Genomic DNA, 14,905 nt, shown 5'->3' with positions numbered 1-14,905 from the left:
AGATAAAAGGTTGTGCATAAAATAAAATTGTATGGGTAGAAATTATTCATTAAATGTACGTATGTCCTAAACAACCAGGAAATGTTTTGTAGATTTTATTACTTATGGTTTGTTAAATTTGATGCATTACTTACGATGTTTTCCAAATTTAGAAAGGACAAAGGTTCATTTTCTATCCCCATTGAAACTACAGTTTGAGGAATGATTGACCTCCAAGGTGGGCATCTCAGGTTTCCAAGCCATTGTTCATTCCCCTGGCTGTGAGAGTTTGATATTTCTCTGGGCAAAGGGGGCCGAAAGTCCAGCAACCATTTTATCAGAGAACATCTCTTTTTTTGCTATTCCTAAATCTTGCAAAGGCTAGCTGATACGTTGCCTCTGTATGCAATCTCAGTGCTGTGGAATGTGGTGATTAACAGCATGGGACTTAGAGGCAACAGACCTTTGCTTCAATCCTGGCTGATGCTTAGGGGCAGTGTGGACCTTTTGGCAAGTTACCCTGTTTCCCCAAGCTCTGTTTTGTCAGTTGCAAAAAAGTGAAGATAATAATACCTTCTTATCTTCCTTTCATTTTTTTCTATAAGCACAAGATAAGTTTCTTACATATAACAAATGCTCATTAACTGTAGCTAAGAATTGATCAGATAGAGGTGAGGAGGATGACAACCATGCCTGTGGGGATGGTGTGCTTATGTGAGGTCCGTTACCTACCGTAGCAGACAAGTGCATAGTACTTGGCGTAGTCGCTGAAACTTGCTGTGTAATATTGGCACCTTTCTTTCCTTAGATGGCAAGTAACACACTTCTTGCTTGGAGGATAGCTTCCAATGCTAATTCTAGAGGGAAATGAAAATAAAACTAAGCTGAAATTTTGAGATTGTATTTATCAAAATGTACTACTCCATGTAAAGTGACTAATTTACATATTGACATCAAACCCACTCTATTTTTCTGTTGCCAATATCATTTAAAGTAAAGGGGAATCACAGTATTTTGATGTAGCTTGATTTTTGATCCATCTTTGCCTTAATAGGCACAAACCTTGAGGAAGAAGCCCTATGTGGTTTCCCTGGAGTGGGAGAAATATCTAACACCTCAAATGGCAGTGAGGTAGTCACTTCCCATAACCATTCATCTCTTACACTTCACAAAGTGCTTGGGAATGCATAGTTCTTCATCTTTCTATCTCTCTGTTTCCACCCCATGGCAAAACATAGAAAGAAAATCTGGCAGTATCACCAAGAAAGAGTCCCTGTTCTTACCATATATCAGGATGGGGAAATTAATAATAAGCAAATTGGAAATAAGAAATCACAGTTCTAAGTGCCTTCTGTGCCTTCATTCCTTTCAGCAGCAAATTTGGGCTCATGGAAGCTCAGGCTGGGAATGCCCCCCTCCACACAGTCTACACAAGCCAGTCTGCACTGCCCACATTGGCCCCACACTCACCCTGCAGAGTCATCTGTGTGGTTTCTGAACAGGGTGATTGGTTTCAATACACAGACTCAGGGACCTTATCCTACACCCTCAGAATCAGAATTCCATGTGGAGGAGTTTAGAGGATGTCATGCCAGGGTCTGGACAGGTCAGGACCCCATGGTGGCTGTCAGGGTCTCCTGTGCCACCTCTGAGTTTCTTCTGCTACTGTCCCTGACTTTGCCTTAGGCATGGCAGAGGATGGCCAGGCCAGAGACATCACTGGACCCAGAGAGTGATTCTTTTTAACACATAAAGTAAGATCACGATCCAGGAGGGAACAGAGGAATATGACAGAGGGAAAATTTCTTATTTCCTCTGTTAGGGTTAGTATGTTAGCATATGTCCCTATTCGGGTGTAACTTTGGAAACATTAGGGAGGCAGTTAACAGCAAGGGCTCAGAGATCAGCATGCCCAGGTACAAATCCTGGCTCCAACAACATTACCTGCCTCATAGTACTGTAGGAGTTAAATGAAATTACATATGTAAGTCAGATTACAAGGTGCCTGGCATATAATAGACTACCAGCATGTGGTAACTATTGCCTCCCTTTCCATATCCAGAAAGGGCTGTCGAGGGCACCATTTCAGTCATCAAGGGGACAACTGGACTGAATTTAAACACTAATATAGGAACAGACATGGGTGGTGCCAAAGTGAGCCAGAGTGAAGGAAATCACATATTATCAGAATAAAAACAATGCCTGGTTCATACTAGGTATTCAACAAGTGTGTGTTAGATAAAGAAATGTCCTCAATTACCTCTATATGTACTTAAAGTGTTTAGTACCAAAACAGTCTTTAGTATTCATGTGAACATTAGAATGTCTTGTTTTTTCCTTTTGAAAACAAATATTTTGAATTGGCTAACATTTTGAGAGTGTGCGTTTTTTATACTGATGTGGTATACCCATTCTCCAAATGTTTTCTCTCAATTCGTAAATGATTTGTATTATGTGCCCCACTTTAAAAATATTTTGCATCTCCTGGGGATGATGACTTTTTATATTAAAATATCAATATATAGAAATACCAGAATGAATGGACATAAATTACCTGTAGATGTTTCTTCTTCCAGGGTAGTCTTCAAATTCATTGCTAGAATAAAACCTGAAAATATATTCAGAAAGTATTAGGTATTAATAAATAAGTGATAATAGGATTGTTAGTATTAATACTAATATAGTATCAATATAGGTAAGCATTCATCTAATGAAACTATTAATTGGCGCTTAGGTACACAAATAACTGCTGTTCATAACTGAACTTTGCGTATTTATCCTGGCTTCCAAATCATCAGAGGAAGATTAAATTATGCTGAATACTATTTTTATTATAAGTATATTGTATTCTGATTCATTATGAGCCATGCAAAATAAACTAGGAAATTTTATTAATATCATACCTTGCCTTTTTTACGATTAAGAACAGTTTACCTGTTTCTCTGTACTATGTTATTTAATTTTATCTGTGATTCTGAACACACCTTGAATTTATTTTATAGAAGCCCTGTCAATAGACAGGTTTGCTACAAATTGAGGATATCACACTGGATACCACATACAGGGCATGTCAATTTAGCCAGATGCAAAACAAGTCATAAGAGAACATGCTTGTTGCTTAAGTATCCAGGTTCTGATTCCAACCTGTCTTAAAATAGCCATGAAGTGGGAAATTCAGTTTCGTGACATGATTTTCACTCTGCTGTATGTTCATCTGTGTATCAGAAACTGTCATTATTTTTCCCCCACGAATGTGAAAAGTTTGGGATAACCGAAGTTTGGTTGAATTCTCAGGACAATTAGGCAGTCCAGTTCTCACTATGCCCTAGGTATCATGAAAATCTTATTAGCACCAAGTAGAAGAAAAAAGCAATGGAATACAACTCGTTTATAGCACGAAATTTATCTCCTAAACTAACACCTTTCTATGCATCTTCACTACCTTTGCATGACTCCCATCATCCCTTGCCCTTGCCCTCCCCACATCATCTAAAACTATCTGCCAATAAAGGACTCAGGATCTTTCCCCAACAGCCCCCGGCCACTTCCTTGTTATGTGGAAGCTTCCCTGATTGTCTCCCTCTCTAACCCTTGCAGCCGGGTCCAGTTTGTCTCTTTTCTCTCTCTTTTTCCTGACGGTCTCCCTTCGCCAGTCCTGTTTAGCCTCCATCTGTTTTTACCGTCCACTCTGTTCTCTCTTCCATTTAGAGAATGTGTATTGAACTCCTCTGGGTCAGGCGCTGTGCTAAGTGCTAAGGACTCAAACAAAGAAGGAGGTGCAGTTTTGTCCTCAGAGCATCTGTTACATTGCCACTATTCTAGTTCAGGCCTCTTATGACCAGAGCTGGGGCTCCCCGCTTCAGTTTTTCCCCACCTCCTCAACACATCATGCCTGAAATGAATCTCCCACCTGTTTTGAACATGTCAACCCCCTTCACTCTAGTGATTTTAATGGCTGCTCCAAAGAAAGTCCAAACACCTTTGCCTTCCATTCAAAGAATTCCAAAGATTCGTAATAGATTTCTGACAGGCTTTTATTCCATGAGCCTGGACTAATGGTCCTCACCTTTTTGCTCCTAGAATTTCAGCTAATAGCTGGCAGATTTTCAGCACTAAGAGAGGATCCCTAGATGCAGATTGTATTAGAAATTACAGAAAGAAAGTATACTTTTGTGATTAGATCAGTTTTATCATAAATGATTATTTGAAGATGGTTTATTTAAATAGTATGCAGAATGGACTGAAGAGGAAAGAACTGTAAGAAAGCAGTCCCGTGTTCAGGTTGATAATAACAGCCTTAGATTTAATGCTTTAGGATTGAATCCTAGTCTGCTACTAACTAACTGTGGCCTTTGGCCAAGTTAATTAAATTTTATGAGTATCCCTTTTCTCATCTGCAAACTTAGGATAATCATTTCTACTTTACAGTATCTGGTACACAGTAATTGCTCCATAAATGATAGTTGTTATAAATAATAATGTTAAACTTATATAACAATGAATCACTACAAAAGATGCTCCATATCTATGGGCTGCCCTCCAGGGAATTTTGAAACTTGTTCATTGCTTCAAGTGCTGAAGGGTAAAATTTGCCTTTAGAACGAGTTATTATCTTAAAATGTGTATACTTTTTATATAATTACCTACCAAATATCAGAAGAGAAATTATCACCTACTGAAGACTTTTTTCCAAAAGGAAATCATTTTGACTAGTTATTAAAAATGTGCAATCATAACTGAACTCACAACTGTCTGAATTAAGGAGTAACAAAAATCTTCTTAACTAAGAGAGTTGGTACAGTATCATTTATGTCCATCGGTGCCAATTAAAACCTGAATGGTGCATCGTGCTTCGTGCAATACTTACAGTGAATCCTGTGTTACTCTGAATATATTTATGGCCTCCCACTTGCCACTTGTAATTTGAATAGCATTTTCCTATAAAAAGACAAACATTATGTTGTGTGAAACTGAGCGTTATTTGAGCAACCTCAAGTGAATGATCTTTGAGGAGATAAATCTTGGAAGGAACGTACCACAGTGTCTTTGATATAGTGAATATGTTTGTAGCCATCCTTGTCACTAAATATTTTGTAGTATGAAATGGCATCATAGCTGAAAACTGGTGTTGAAACAAAGAACTGAAAAAAATTAGCAGAGGTTATGTTCAAAAGACAAACCAAACTAAAACCATAGATTTTGTTTTAATATATAAAAGTGATGTATGGTCATAGTTATAGGAATCAGAATGTCTTTCCTCCTCTGTCTTCTGTCATTCACATTTGAAATCCCATTCTTTCAGATAAACAGCTTATGTAGTGATTCTAATAGGCACTTGAACATTCTGACCACTGCTTGGCTGCTACTGCATACCCCTGGATTTACAATGCTTAATTTGATTAAATTTCTAAGTTGAAGGTTATGTGATTTGAAACGGAGTTAAAAGAATCACAAACGAATGTTGATATTTAACCAAACCAAACTTAAAATGAGGTATTTGACCAAAGTCTGATGCTCATTGACTTATACCTCTTTTAATTCTTGATTTGTCTGATGCCAAGCACCTAATACCAATGATTCAATGAAGACATTTTAAAGATGAAAAGATCATGGCTTGCTAACCACAGTTTTTAATGGTGAGGAGGGGCTTCTGGACTTGAGAGAAAAAAATTGCCTATGTTGGGGGACGTTTACTCCTTGAGCAGAGGAAGCCGACTGCAGACTGACCTCAATGCCCTAGTTTGACCTCTAACAGGTAAATGCAGAACTTGCTGGGAACCACTTAACTACCTAAGGCATGCTAGGCTCTTTAGTGTGCCTTGAAACAGAACAAGCCACACCTCAACATTCTAAATGATAGATATTACTGAAATTCTGCAAATGTTCTTACACCAAATTTTAGAAAATAGTTTCATATTTTTCCCATTAAAAAATTAATTGACTTGTCTTACATTTGCAGACTTTTTTTCCCCATTGGTCATTGTTTGGTGAAATGATGGCAAATCATTAAAAGAATTACATGAGGAAAAAGCTACTCTACGTCATGCAGAGCAGATTTAAAGCCAACTCTCTCTAGTTGGTGTCCCTCCACATGAGAACTGCATCAAGCAACAACAACAAAAAGCTGCTAGCATCTTTTAGCTACAAATACCTACCCTGGTGAGACCTAACGTGAGACCCATTGTAGGGCAAGAAGACAGTGGGGGAAGTCACTGTAGGCTCCTTTAATGATGACCCCATATTTGATGCCTTTCTGATACAACTGATCATTATTTCTCATGAAATAATTATCATTGTGAGACATTAAAATGCAACTAATTTGATGTGATGTCTGTAGTGGACTAAGTTCTCCAAAAATTCATGTCCACGTGGAGCCACAGAATGTGACCCTTCTGGAAATGGGGTCTTTGCAGATGTAATCAAGGGAGAAATTAAAGATGTGCTCATACTGTATTAAAGAGGGCCCTAACTCTAATGACTGGTGTCCTCATAGGAGGGAAGGACACAAAGAGACACTGAGAGATACAAGGAAGAAGACTATGTGAAGACAGAAGTAGGGATTAAAGTGATACGGCTGTAAACCGAACAATGCCCAGGGATTTCTAGGAGCCATGAGACGCCGGAAGACACAGGGAGGATTCTTCTCTTGAGCCTTCATAGGGAGCACGGCTCTGCTGACACCATGATTTCCGAACTTCCAGCTTTCAGAATGGTGAGAGAATAAATTTCTGTTGTTTTAAGCCACAAAGTTTGCCATAACTTATAGCAGCCCTAGGAAACTAATACAGTGCCCTAAGTCTCACCACATTTACCTAGAATCAATAAATCGTTAAATCAAATAAGCAGAAGGCCATTAACCTGAGGCTGTCTCTATAATTTGAGTTCCTATGTAATGAAACACAACTTTAGTATATATACAAACTAAAACCTAACTACGAGTCCAGCAAAAGTGTTTCAGCCAATCATAGGCAGCCATCATATCACACCACATCCAAATAAGGTAGATGCTCATCACTCTATGACCCAATAAGACCGACTCCTAGTGTAGCCAATCAGTGGTTTATCTACTTTGCTTCTGTGTTTGGCCTATAAAAGGTGGCTGCTCACATTGCTGGGCAGAACTCTCAGAACCTCTTCTGGTTCTGAGTGCTGCCTGATTTATGAATTGTTTTTGTTCAAATAAACTCTACTACTTTTAACTTGTCTAAAGTGTTCTTTAAAATGAAAAAATGGAATAATGAGAAACAGCTGCCTCTACATGATTCCTGCATTAGTTTCATTAATAATAAGACCAACCTTGGTAGGATTTTGCATATTGAGACTAATGCTTCCAAGTGAAATTAATAACCAAGAGGCCCAGGAATAGGAAACTCTGATTAGCAATTTTGTGGGTAAAATTTTATTACTATAAGTCTTTGACAAAATCCTTCTTTCATTTCAGAATGAAGTTTCACCCTCTTAGCTAAATGATAATATACATACTTACTGGTAACCTCTTATAATGTCTCCCTTTTTTTTTTTTTTTTTTTTTTTATGGAGTTTCATTCTTGTTGCCCAGGCTGGAGTGCAAATGGTGTGGTCTTGGCTCATCACAACCTCTGTCTCCTGGGCACAAGTGATTCTCCTGCCTCAGCCTCCCAAGTAGCTGGGATTACAGGCATGCACCACCATGCCCAGCTAGTTTTATATTTTTAGTAGAGATGAGGTTTCACCATGTTGGTCAGGCTGGTCTTGAACTCCTGACCTCAGGTGATCCACCCACCTTGGCCTCCCAAAGTGCTAGGATTAAGGTGTGAGCCACTGTACCCGGCCTATGTCTCCTTCTTATTCCTCACTGTGAAACACAAAAATTGGTTCTACATTGCCTTAATCACTAAAATAAAACCTGAGTCACAACATTTTTTAAGGTACCACAATAAAAAGAAAAATTGTCTGCAAGCCTGCAGTCAGTTAGTTAAGGGACTTTTTAAGGGGCTTTGTTCTAGATTAAAACTTACCATCTCATTTTTATTGAAAATAAAAAAAAACAGGGCAGACTGTTATGTTTTAAGATATTAGAATCAGGCAAACAGGAAGAATATTTCTGATAAGCAAAGACTGTTATCTTCTCCCCTTTCATTGCACACATTGAAGACAGCTGCTTTAGATGAACAGGTAACTTGGGTGAGGTAAAGAGAGTGTGAAATATGTCCACATTCATTTTGCTAGAGCTAGGCCCATAAAGTGTTCTGAGTTAAGTGCTTCTTGCAAGTCACACCTGGACCCTAGATAAGCACCCACACTAAGTTGTCCTCAGATTTAATGAGGTCCTTACACTGGTTTCTTTATTATGCTTAGATTTTCTGATAGATTACTCATCTCTATATGAAGTGCAAAGCCATTTAAAATATTTTACCTGGAAAGTGAGATTATTTACCGCCATGTAATATCTTGCCATAGCTGTTAAATGACCTAAAGCGGATGCCCTAAACTGAGTGCACATTCGGTCAAAAGCACAAGCTTTCAAGCATCAAGAAGAAAATTCATTTTTTTTGAACCAAGGGATTTTGCCAGCCGCCTAAAGAAGGTGTAGTGTGTTGCTTAAATTATTTTAAAATAATTGATGTGACTTTGCAGTCTAAGCATGATGCCTTCAGTGCTTGTTCTCCAAATTTAAGGAATTAAGCACTAGGTTCCTTCAATTAACTCTTCACTTTTCTGTCTGTTCTCTACAGAGCAAAACAAAACAAAACAAAACAAACATGTTTTAAAAGCAATTTTGTTGTTATTTTTTCTGATTAAATACCAAAAAAGAAGTTAGGTTATTAATCCTAAATTAAGAGACTGGATGTGTCAGTGCTGGAGGAAAAAAGTGGTAAGTAAAGTTCTCAGGAAACCTATTTTCTAGTTCTGTGCCTGCAACTAACACATCAGTTACTTTTAGCAAGTCATTTAATCTCCCTTTTCTAATTCATAGGTGATTTCTGAGAGTCTTTTTCCATTTTAAATATCTCTGACAAACTCAAAAGAAACTACATATCAAAAATAGCTTTTAAAATTTATACTAATATGACTAGCCTGTATACTTTATCTAAAGACCCTATAAATGTTACTTGAACGAATGTCTAAATACATATACATTTCTAGGTTTTTTCTGGTTAATTTTATTAAGTCACTAGTTTCATTATAGGTCAAAGGAAGCTATTAAATATACAATATATTATGACATATGAGTTATGGCTATATAAAATTGTGGCCAGACTTTTTCAAAAGGCATGTCAGAACTTACAAAAGCTAATTAATAATCCATTTAAAGCAGGTGCCTTGGGAGGGTGTAAACTTACTCTTGAAAACAATCATTGCAAATAATTTTTGATAATTTCTCTTCTGGAATTTAGAAGTTTTACTGACTACTGAATACATGTTAAGAGATTGAGATTAGCACATAAAAATAAGTTGTTCCCAATAGAATTATAAAACTAAGAATATTAAAATGATCTGGCACAAAATCACATGTCCCAGATAAGTAACTCACTTACTCTCTAGATTTAGTCGAGAAGGAGTTTTAATTTAATATAAGGACCTCATCTTCTCCCAAAGGAGAGGTATGTGCCTCAACTGAGGGTATTTTTTAAAAAAAGTTCTACAGCTGGGCTGGGCGCGGTGGCCCATGCCATTTAGTTGGGAATGATTTTTTATTTAATGTAAGGACCTCATCTTCTCTCAAAGGAGACATATATGCCTCCACTGAGGGCTTTTTTTTTTTTTTTTTTTTTTTGAGACTCACTCTGTCTCCCAGGCTAGAGTGCAGGGGCGCGATCTCGCCCCACTGCAAGCTCCGCCTCCCGAGTTCATGCCATTCTCTTGCCTCAGCCTCTCGAGTAGACTACAGGCGCCTGCCACCATGCCCGGCTAATTTTTTTGTATTTTTAGTAGAGACGGGGTTTCACCGTGTTAGCCAGGATGGTCTCGATCTCCTGACACTGAGGGTATTTTTTTTTAAGAGTTCTACAGCTGGGCTGGAGGCGGTGGCTCATGCCTGTAATCCCAACACTTTGGGAGGCCGAGGCGGGCGGATTACGAGGTCAAGAGATTGAGACCATCCTGGTAACACGGTGAAACCCCGTCTCTATTAAAAATACAAAAATTAGCTGGGCGTGATGGCGGGCGCCTGTAATCCCGGCTACTAAGGAGGCTGAGGCAGAAGAATCGCTTGAACCCGGGAGGCGGAGTTTGCAGTGAGCCGAGATCGCGCCACTGCACTCCAGCCTGGCAACAGAGTGAGACTCCGTCTTAAAAAAAAAAAAAAAAAGGAAAAAGAAAAAGAAACAGAAAAAAGTTCTAAAGCTTTGCAGGCAATTCATTCATTCATTCAGCTCAATTTGATGGGAAGGCAAGGTTAGTGCAATACAGATTTTTTAAATTATTAAGATACTGAAGATGCTTATAAATACGAGCTTTCGAAAGATGCATTCTAAAGTGTTTCAGTGTTTGAAACACTGCAGCATTTTCAAAATAAATGTTTATAGATGCTCAAGATAATGTCTTTGAAACGGTTCTTGGTATCATTGCTGATATAATTATAAAATCAAATTATTCATATAACTGTATAGTAAATCTAGTTATATTATCATCTTGGAGAACATGACTAAAGAATATTTTCAAGCATTCTTCCTTCCGTTCATTCTTTACTAGAAATATTTGTAATGGGAGTGAATTGGTAGATTAATTTTTTTTCCTCAAAATTTCAAATACCGATCTAACAATTACCTTTCTGAAAGGTGCGATTCAGATTGATTAAGAATACATAAAATTTAGAGAATACTTTTCTTTCACTGAATACTACTCTTTTTTTCCTGTGATATTTAGGACAGTAGGAAAAGTGAGTTCAAATAGGAGGTTTTTTTTTTTCTGAATTACATATTTATCTTTATTAAATTGTTACCTCAGAATGTAATTTACATTTACTGTATATAATAAATAAAGTAACTATTCCATAGTTAATAAATAAAACTGCAGTATCTTTAATTAAAGACAGAGTATAAATTAAACAGCATGTAAGCCAAAATCAACTGGATCCAGAAAAGTGTACAATAAAGAGTTTTTAATATTTGAAGATTATCACTCTACAATTTATCTTCTTCCCAGCCAATTTAAGTTTAAATTTTTATGTAATTTATCATCTTAGAATTGATTTCTGACTTTTTTTTTGTTCTTGGATCATGGGCTAATGTGTTAAACCAGGTCCTAAGAGTTTCCTTTTTCATTGCATAATGCGTCCAAATCTTAGAGAAGTAGCCTTTCCTCTTCAAATACTAATTGAATTGAATTATGTGTTTGTGGTAAGTGGCAGGCAGCATCTACCAACCTTCACTTATTCTCTTGTCTTAATTTTTATTCTTCACATACAATATAAAATACAATTGCTATTTACCTCAAGCATCATTTCACATTAAAAATCCTCATAAATTATTGAATAAACCTATCCGAAACTTCCAAATATAAATGATCACAAATAACAAAACACATTTTCCTATTTGATACCAAATCATTACTTAAATACTGGAAGGAGTATACATATATGAAATTTAGTACATGTTATATGAAATTTAATAAGAGGTAGATTGTCTTTAAATTACAAGGATACCCAATGTATTTATTTTTTGGGATTCAAGTGGCTGGTAATTATTAAGATGATTTTAACAGATCAGGGATTTTGTTTCCTTTTGAAAAATGATCTATATTGTATTTGTTTAAAAAGTAATATTAGTTATAGATACCAAGGATTCAGTTGACAAACTTAAAATTGGGACATGAGGAGTATGAGTTATTTTCAATAGAATTCTAAAAAGATGGACATTGAAATTGTCTGGCACAAAATCACTCAAGAGATCACTACCTATGTGTTTTATACCTTGCTATTTTTTCTATGAAAATAAGTAGTGCCAGTTTGGGTACATTGCAAATAGTCCTTTGATAGCTGAGAATCTGTCAAGTTTCATTAAAACATAAGAAAAAGATAGCAAAATCATACTCCACCAGCCCATCCAGTTCTGCTTTCTTCTATATGCTCCTGGGTCTAAAAGACAAAAGATCACATCGAACATAGTATTAGGAGAACATTTTGTTCCTAAATATAATCTGGACATTTGGAAACAGTTAAGCTGCCTGATCAGAGTATATCATTACTAGTCAACTAACTCCAAATTTGAGTTTAAAAGGACAATATTAGAAATATCATATAACAGCACTGTTGTATACACATGGGTAATTTTATTGCAGATCCTTAATAATTATGTCTAAATCTTCCATGAGGCAGTGACTTGGCATTATCACAACATCTATGGAGGCCCAGCACAATCCACTTGATGTGGTGTAGGTGAAACGGTGGAGTTTAGGTTAAATTCTTTCTTTTCTGGGTCCTAGGAAGTAGCTAAAATTTTAAAATTTGCACTGAATCTTATTCTGGGTTATATTTTAGCATAATGTAATTGATCATTTGCTGAACAAACATTTAGTAATCCTAAAAGAATGAATAGACTTTTCTAGACAAATAATTAGAAAAAGAAGAACATTCTAGGTAAAATAAATAGCATAGAGACCAGACCAGCTTAGTCACCCAACAGATGGTTCAGTATGGCTGAGTGGAGAGTGACTACAGGAAAGAGTTAGAAGATGAAGGAGAATGCATGTTTATGAGCAAGATTTTGGAGAAACTTTATGGCACCTTAAGAAGTTTCAATTTCTCCTGTGTGGTAAATCTTTTGAAGGTCTTCCAATTCACAATTTGGAACATATAATTATGAACATGATGCAGAGGATAAACTAGAAGTGGGTAAGAGGGAAGGAGGCAGAGAGACCAACTGGAAGGCTATTGTAATGTTTGGGAAAAGAATGATAAAGACTAATCAAGCTCATGGCAGTGAGAATGGAACAGAGAAAATGAAGCCACACATATTGAAAAGTTCAAATCCTCAGAAATAAGTCTGAGAGTTATTGGCAAGTATACCAAAAAGCTCTGGTATCGATTAAAATTACCCAAAGTGATTAAGTACAGAGTTGAGACAGACAGCAGGATAATCAGCAGACCATTTCCTCTTTTTGCTAGGGATACGGGTAGGAAATGTATTTCCCAGCCTTCCTTCAGTTGACCATGGTTATTTGATAAGTTCTAGTCAATGGTGTGTGAACAGAAATAACTCATGCTACTTTTAGGCCTAGCCCACAAAAGCCTCTCTCTTACATTATCCTTCATTCTTTTCTCCATCCCTCAGCTGGATGTTGATGCTCAGGTTTGACCAACTTTGGAATAGTGTTGGAAGCCAGTTAGCAGAAATGCCATCACCTAGGTTCCCGAATGACTATATGAAGCAGAGTACACCATTCCCCAACCCTCACCATACCCCACTTACCTGGACTCACTATTGGATGGTTACATGAATGTGCAATAAATTTCTACTGTATTAACCCACTGAATTATTGGAGGTTTTTATTGTTGTTGTTATAGCAGTTAGCCTACCTTGCAAATACATTAACTTGGAGAATAATAAGATTTCTAGAGAAGTCAGAAGAAGAGCTGGAAAGGAAAAGAACAGTCAATGAAGCAGAAGGAGAACCATGAGAGGGTGTACTGTCATAAAAGGCAGGGGAATAACAAATTTTAAGAACACAGTCTGGATTTTCTCTTACAGGGACAGACCAATGCCTCAGAGAGAACAAGTAAGATAAGACTCAGAAAAAATAGTGAAATTTTTGGATTTATTATTTTTAGCCATAAAAGTAAAATTAATTTTAATTCCCTTTTCAGAGGAGGAAGCATAATATAAAAGATATTTCTTCCCCTAACTATAAATTTCTTAATAAATCTCACTAATATAATTTTATTACAAGTCATTGTTGCCAGTTTCCTTTGCCTCTTTGTTTTGGGCATGACTCTCAGCATGAATAAAATGTTGCTGGGTCACTTAACCTTAAATATTGTTTTCAAAGTGTGCACACACACACACACACACACACACACATCAGTCATGAGGATGGTTTCTGGGAAATTCAACACTGTTGTTCTCAAATCTCAAAATGTGTTGCATGTATTTATCAAACTATTTTGAAACAGAGGTGTTTAGAAATTCTAAGGTTATTCAAACATGATATTCTAAATTTAAGCACTGTTTTCTGGCTGTAAAACTAAAGTTTATATTCCAGGGACTTCCACACCTCATTGAATGAGCATCTTAAATGTTCTGTCAGTTTGGATTAAAGTTGTCTCAGATTTTGATAAATTAGAATTTCAGATTTCAAAGCAATCACAGTTTTAAAATTCCTAGTTTTAGGAGCTAAAAATTGTGTCTAAATTATAAATCTCATTATGTTCAAACTAATAAAATTAAAGCAATAGTCCCTAATACCTAGATTCATTGAGAAGTTTAAAGATATAGTCACCCAAAGCTGACTAACCAGACCAATTGTTTCTAATTAACTGGCATAATCAAGATTAGTCTATCCTTTCTTTGCCTATGATACTGTATTAAAGCCAAAATCATCCTGCTTTGTATATCAAAATATATATAAGATAAAAATACGCTTCTAGCATATTCCATCAAAATTAGTCAAGCCTCTCACAGACACAGTAGTGATTTAAAAAAATATTTTTAGCCTGAGTAATGTTGACTATTATAGTCCTGATATATTTCCAAACAGACTCATATGACTTTTTTCTTGCAAAACATAATGTCCTAATTTCTAGATGAAATTTAGTGATTTACTTTGATTGTTCTGGGCTTTTCTTTTTACTTTATAAAATATGATTATTCTATATTTGTTTTAATGAAACATTTCTTCATAATTAGAAGACTCATGAAATGTACCCATCAAATATCCTATTTAAAGAAAACATTCTGTATCTCTTAGACTCTAATGTGAGTAATTAAGAACAGGCTTATTTTAAAGC

The 14,905-nt window shown here is 36.4% G+C and overlaps 1 protein-coding gene across 2 annotated transcripts in view; it reads right to left on the bottom strand.

Moving 5' to 3' along the window:
- The window catches only part of FAP (fibroblast activation protein alpha), a 73,239-nt gene that overhangs the window by 27,416 nt on the left and 30,918 nt on the right, over positions 1-14,905 (bottom strand). For both annotated transcript variants that reach the window (XM_032755561.2, XM_032755562.2), the window contains 5 exons: positions 11,993-12,037; positions 5,016-5,120; positions 4,847-4,917; positions 2,534-2,587; positions 712-836 (listed from right to left, as the gene is read on the bottom strand). In XM_032755561.2, coding sequence (XP_032611452.1) covers positions 712-836; positions 2,534-2,587; positions 4,847-4,917; positions 5,016-5,120; positions 11,993-12,037 — 400 coding nt within the window. The remainder of the gene's footprint in view (positions 1-711; positions 837-2,533; positions 2,588-4,846; positions 4,918-5,015; positions 5,121-11,992; positions 12,038-14,905) is intronic.

Source organism: Hylobates moloch, unplaced genomic scaffold, assembly GCF_009828535.3.
Source record: "Hylobates moloch isolate HMO894 unplaced genomic scaffold, HMol_V3 SCAFFOLD_1, whole genome shotgun sequence".
Lineage (NCBI taxonomy): Eukaryota > Metazoa > Chordata > Mammalia > Primates > Hylobatidae > Hylobates > Hylobates moloch.
This window is presented reverse-complemented; position numbering and strand designations above follow the sequence as displayed.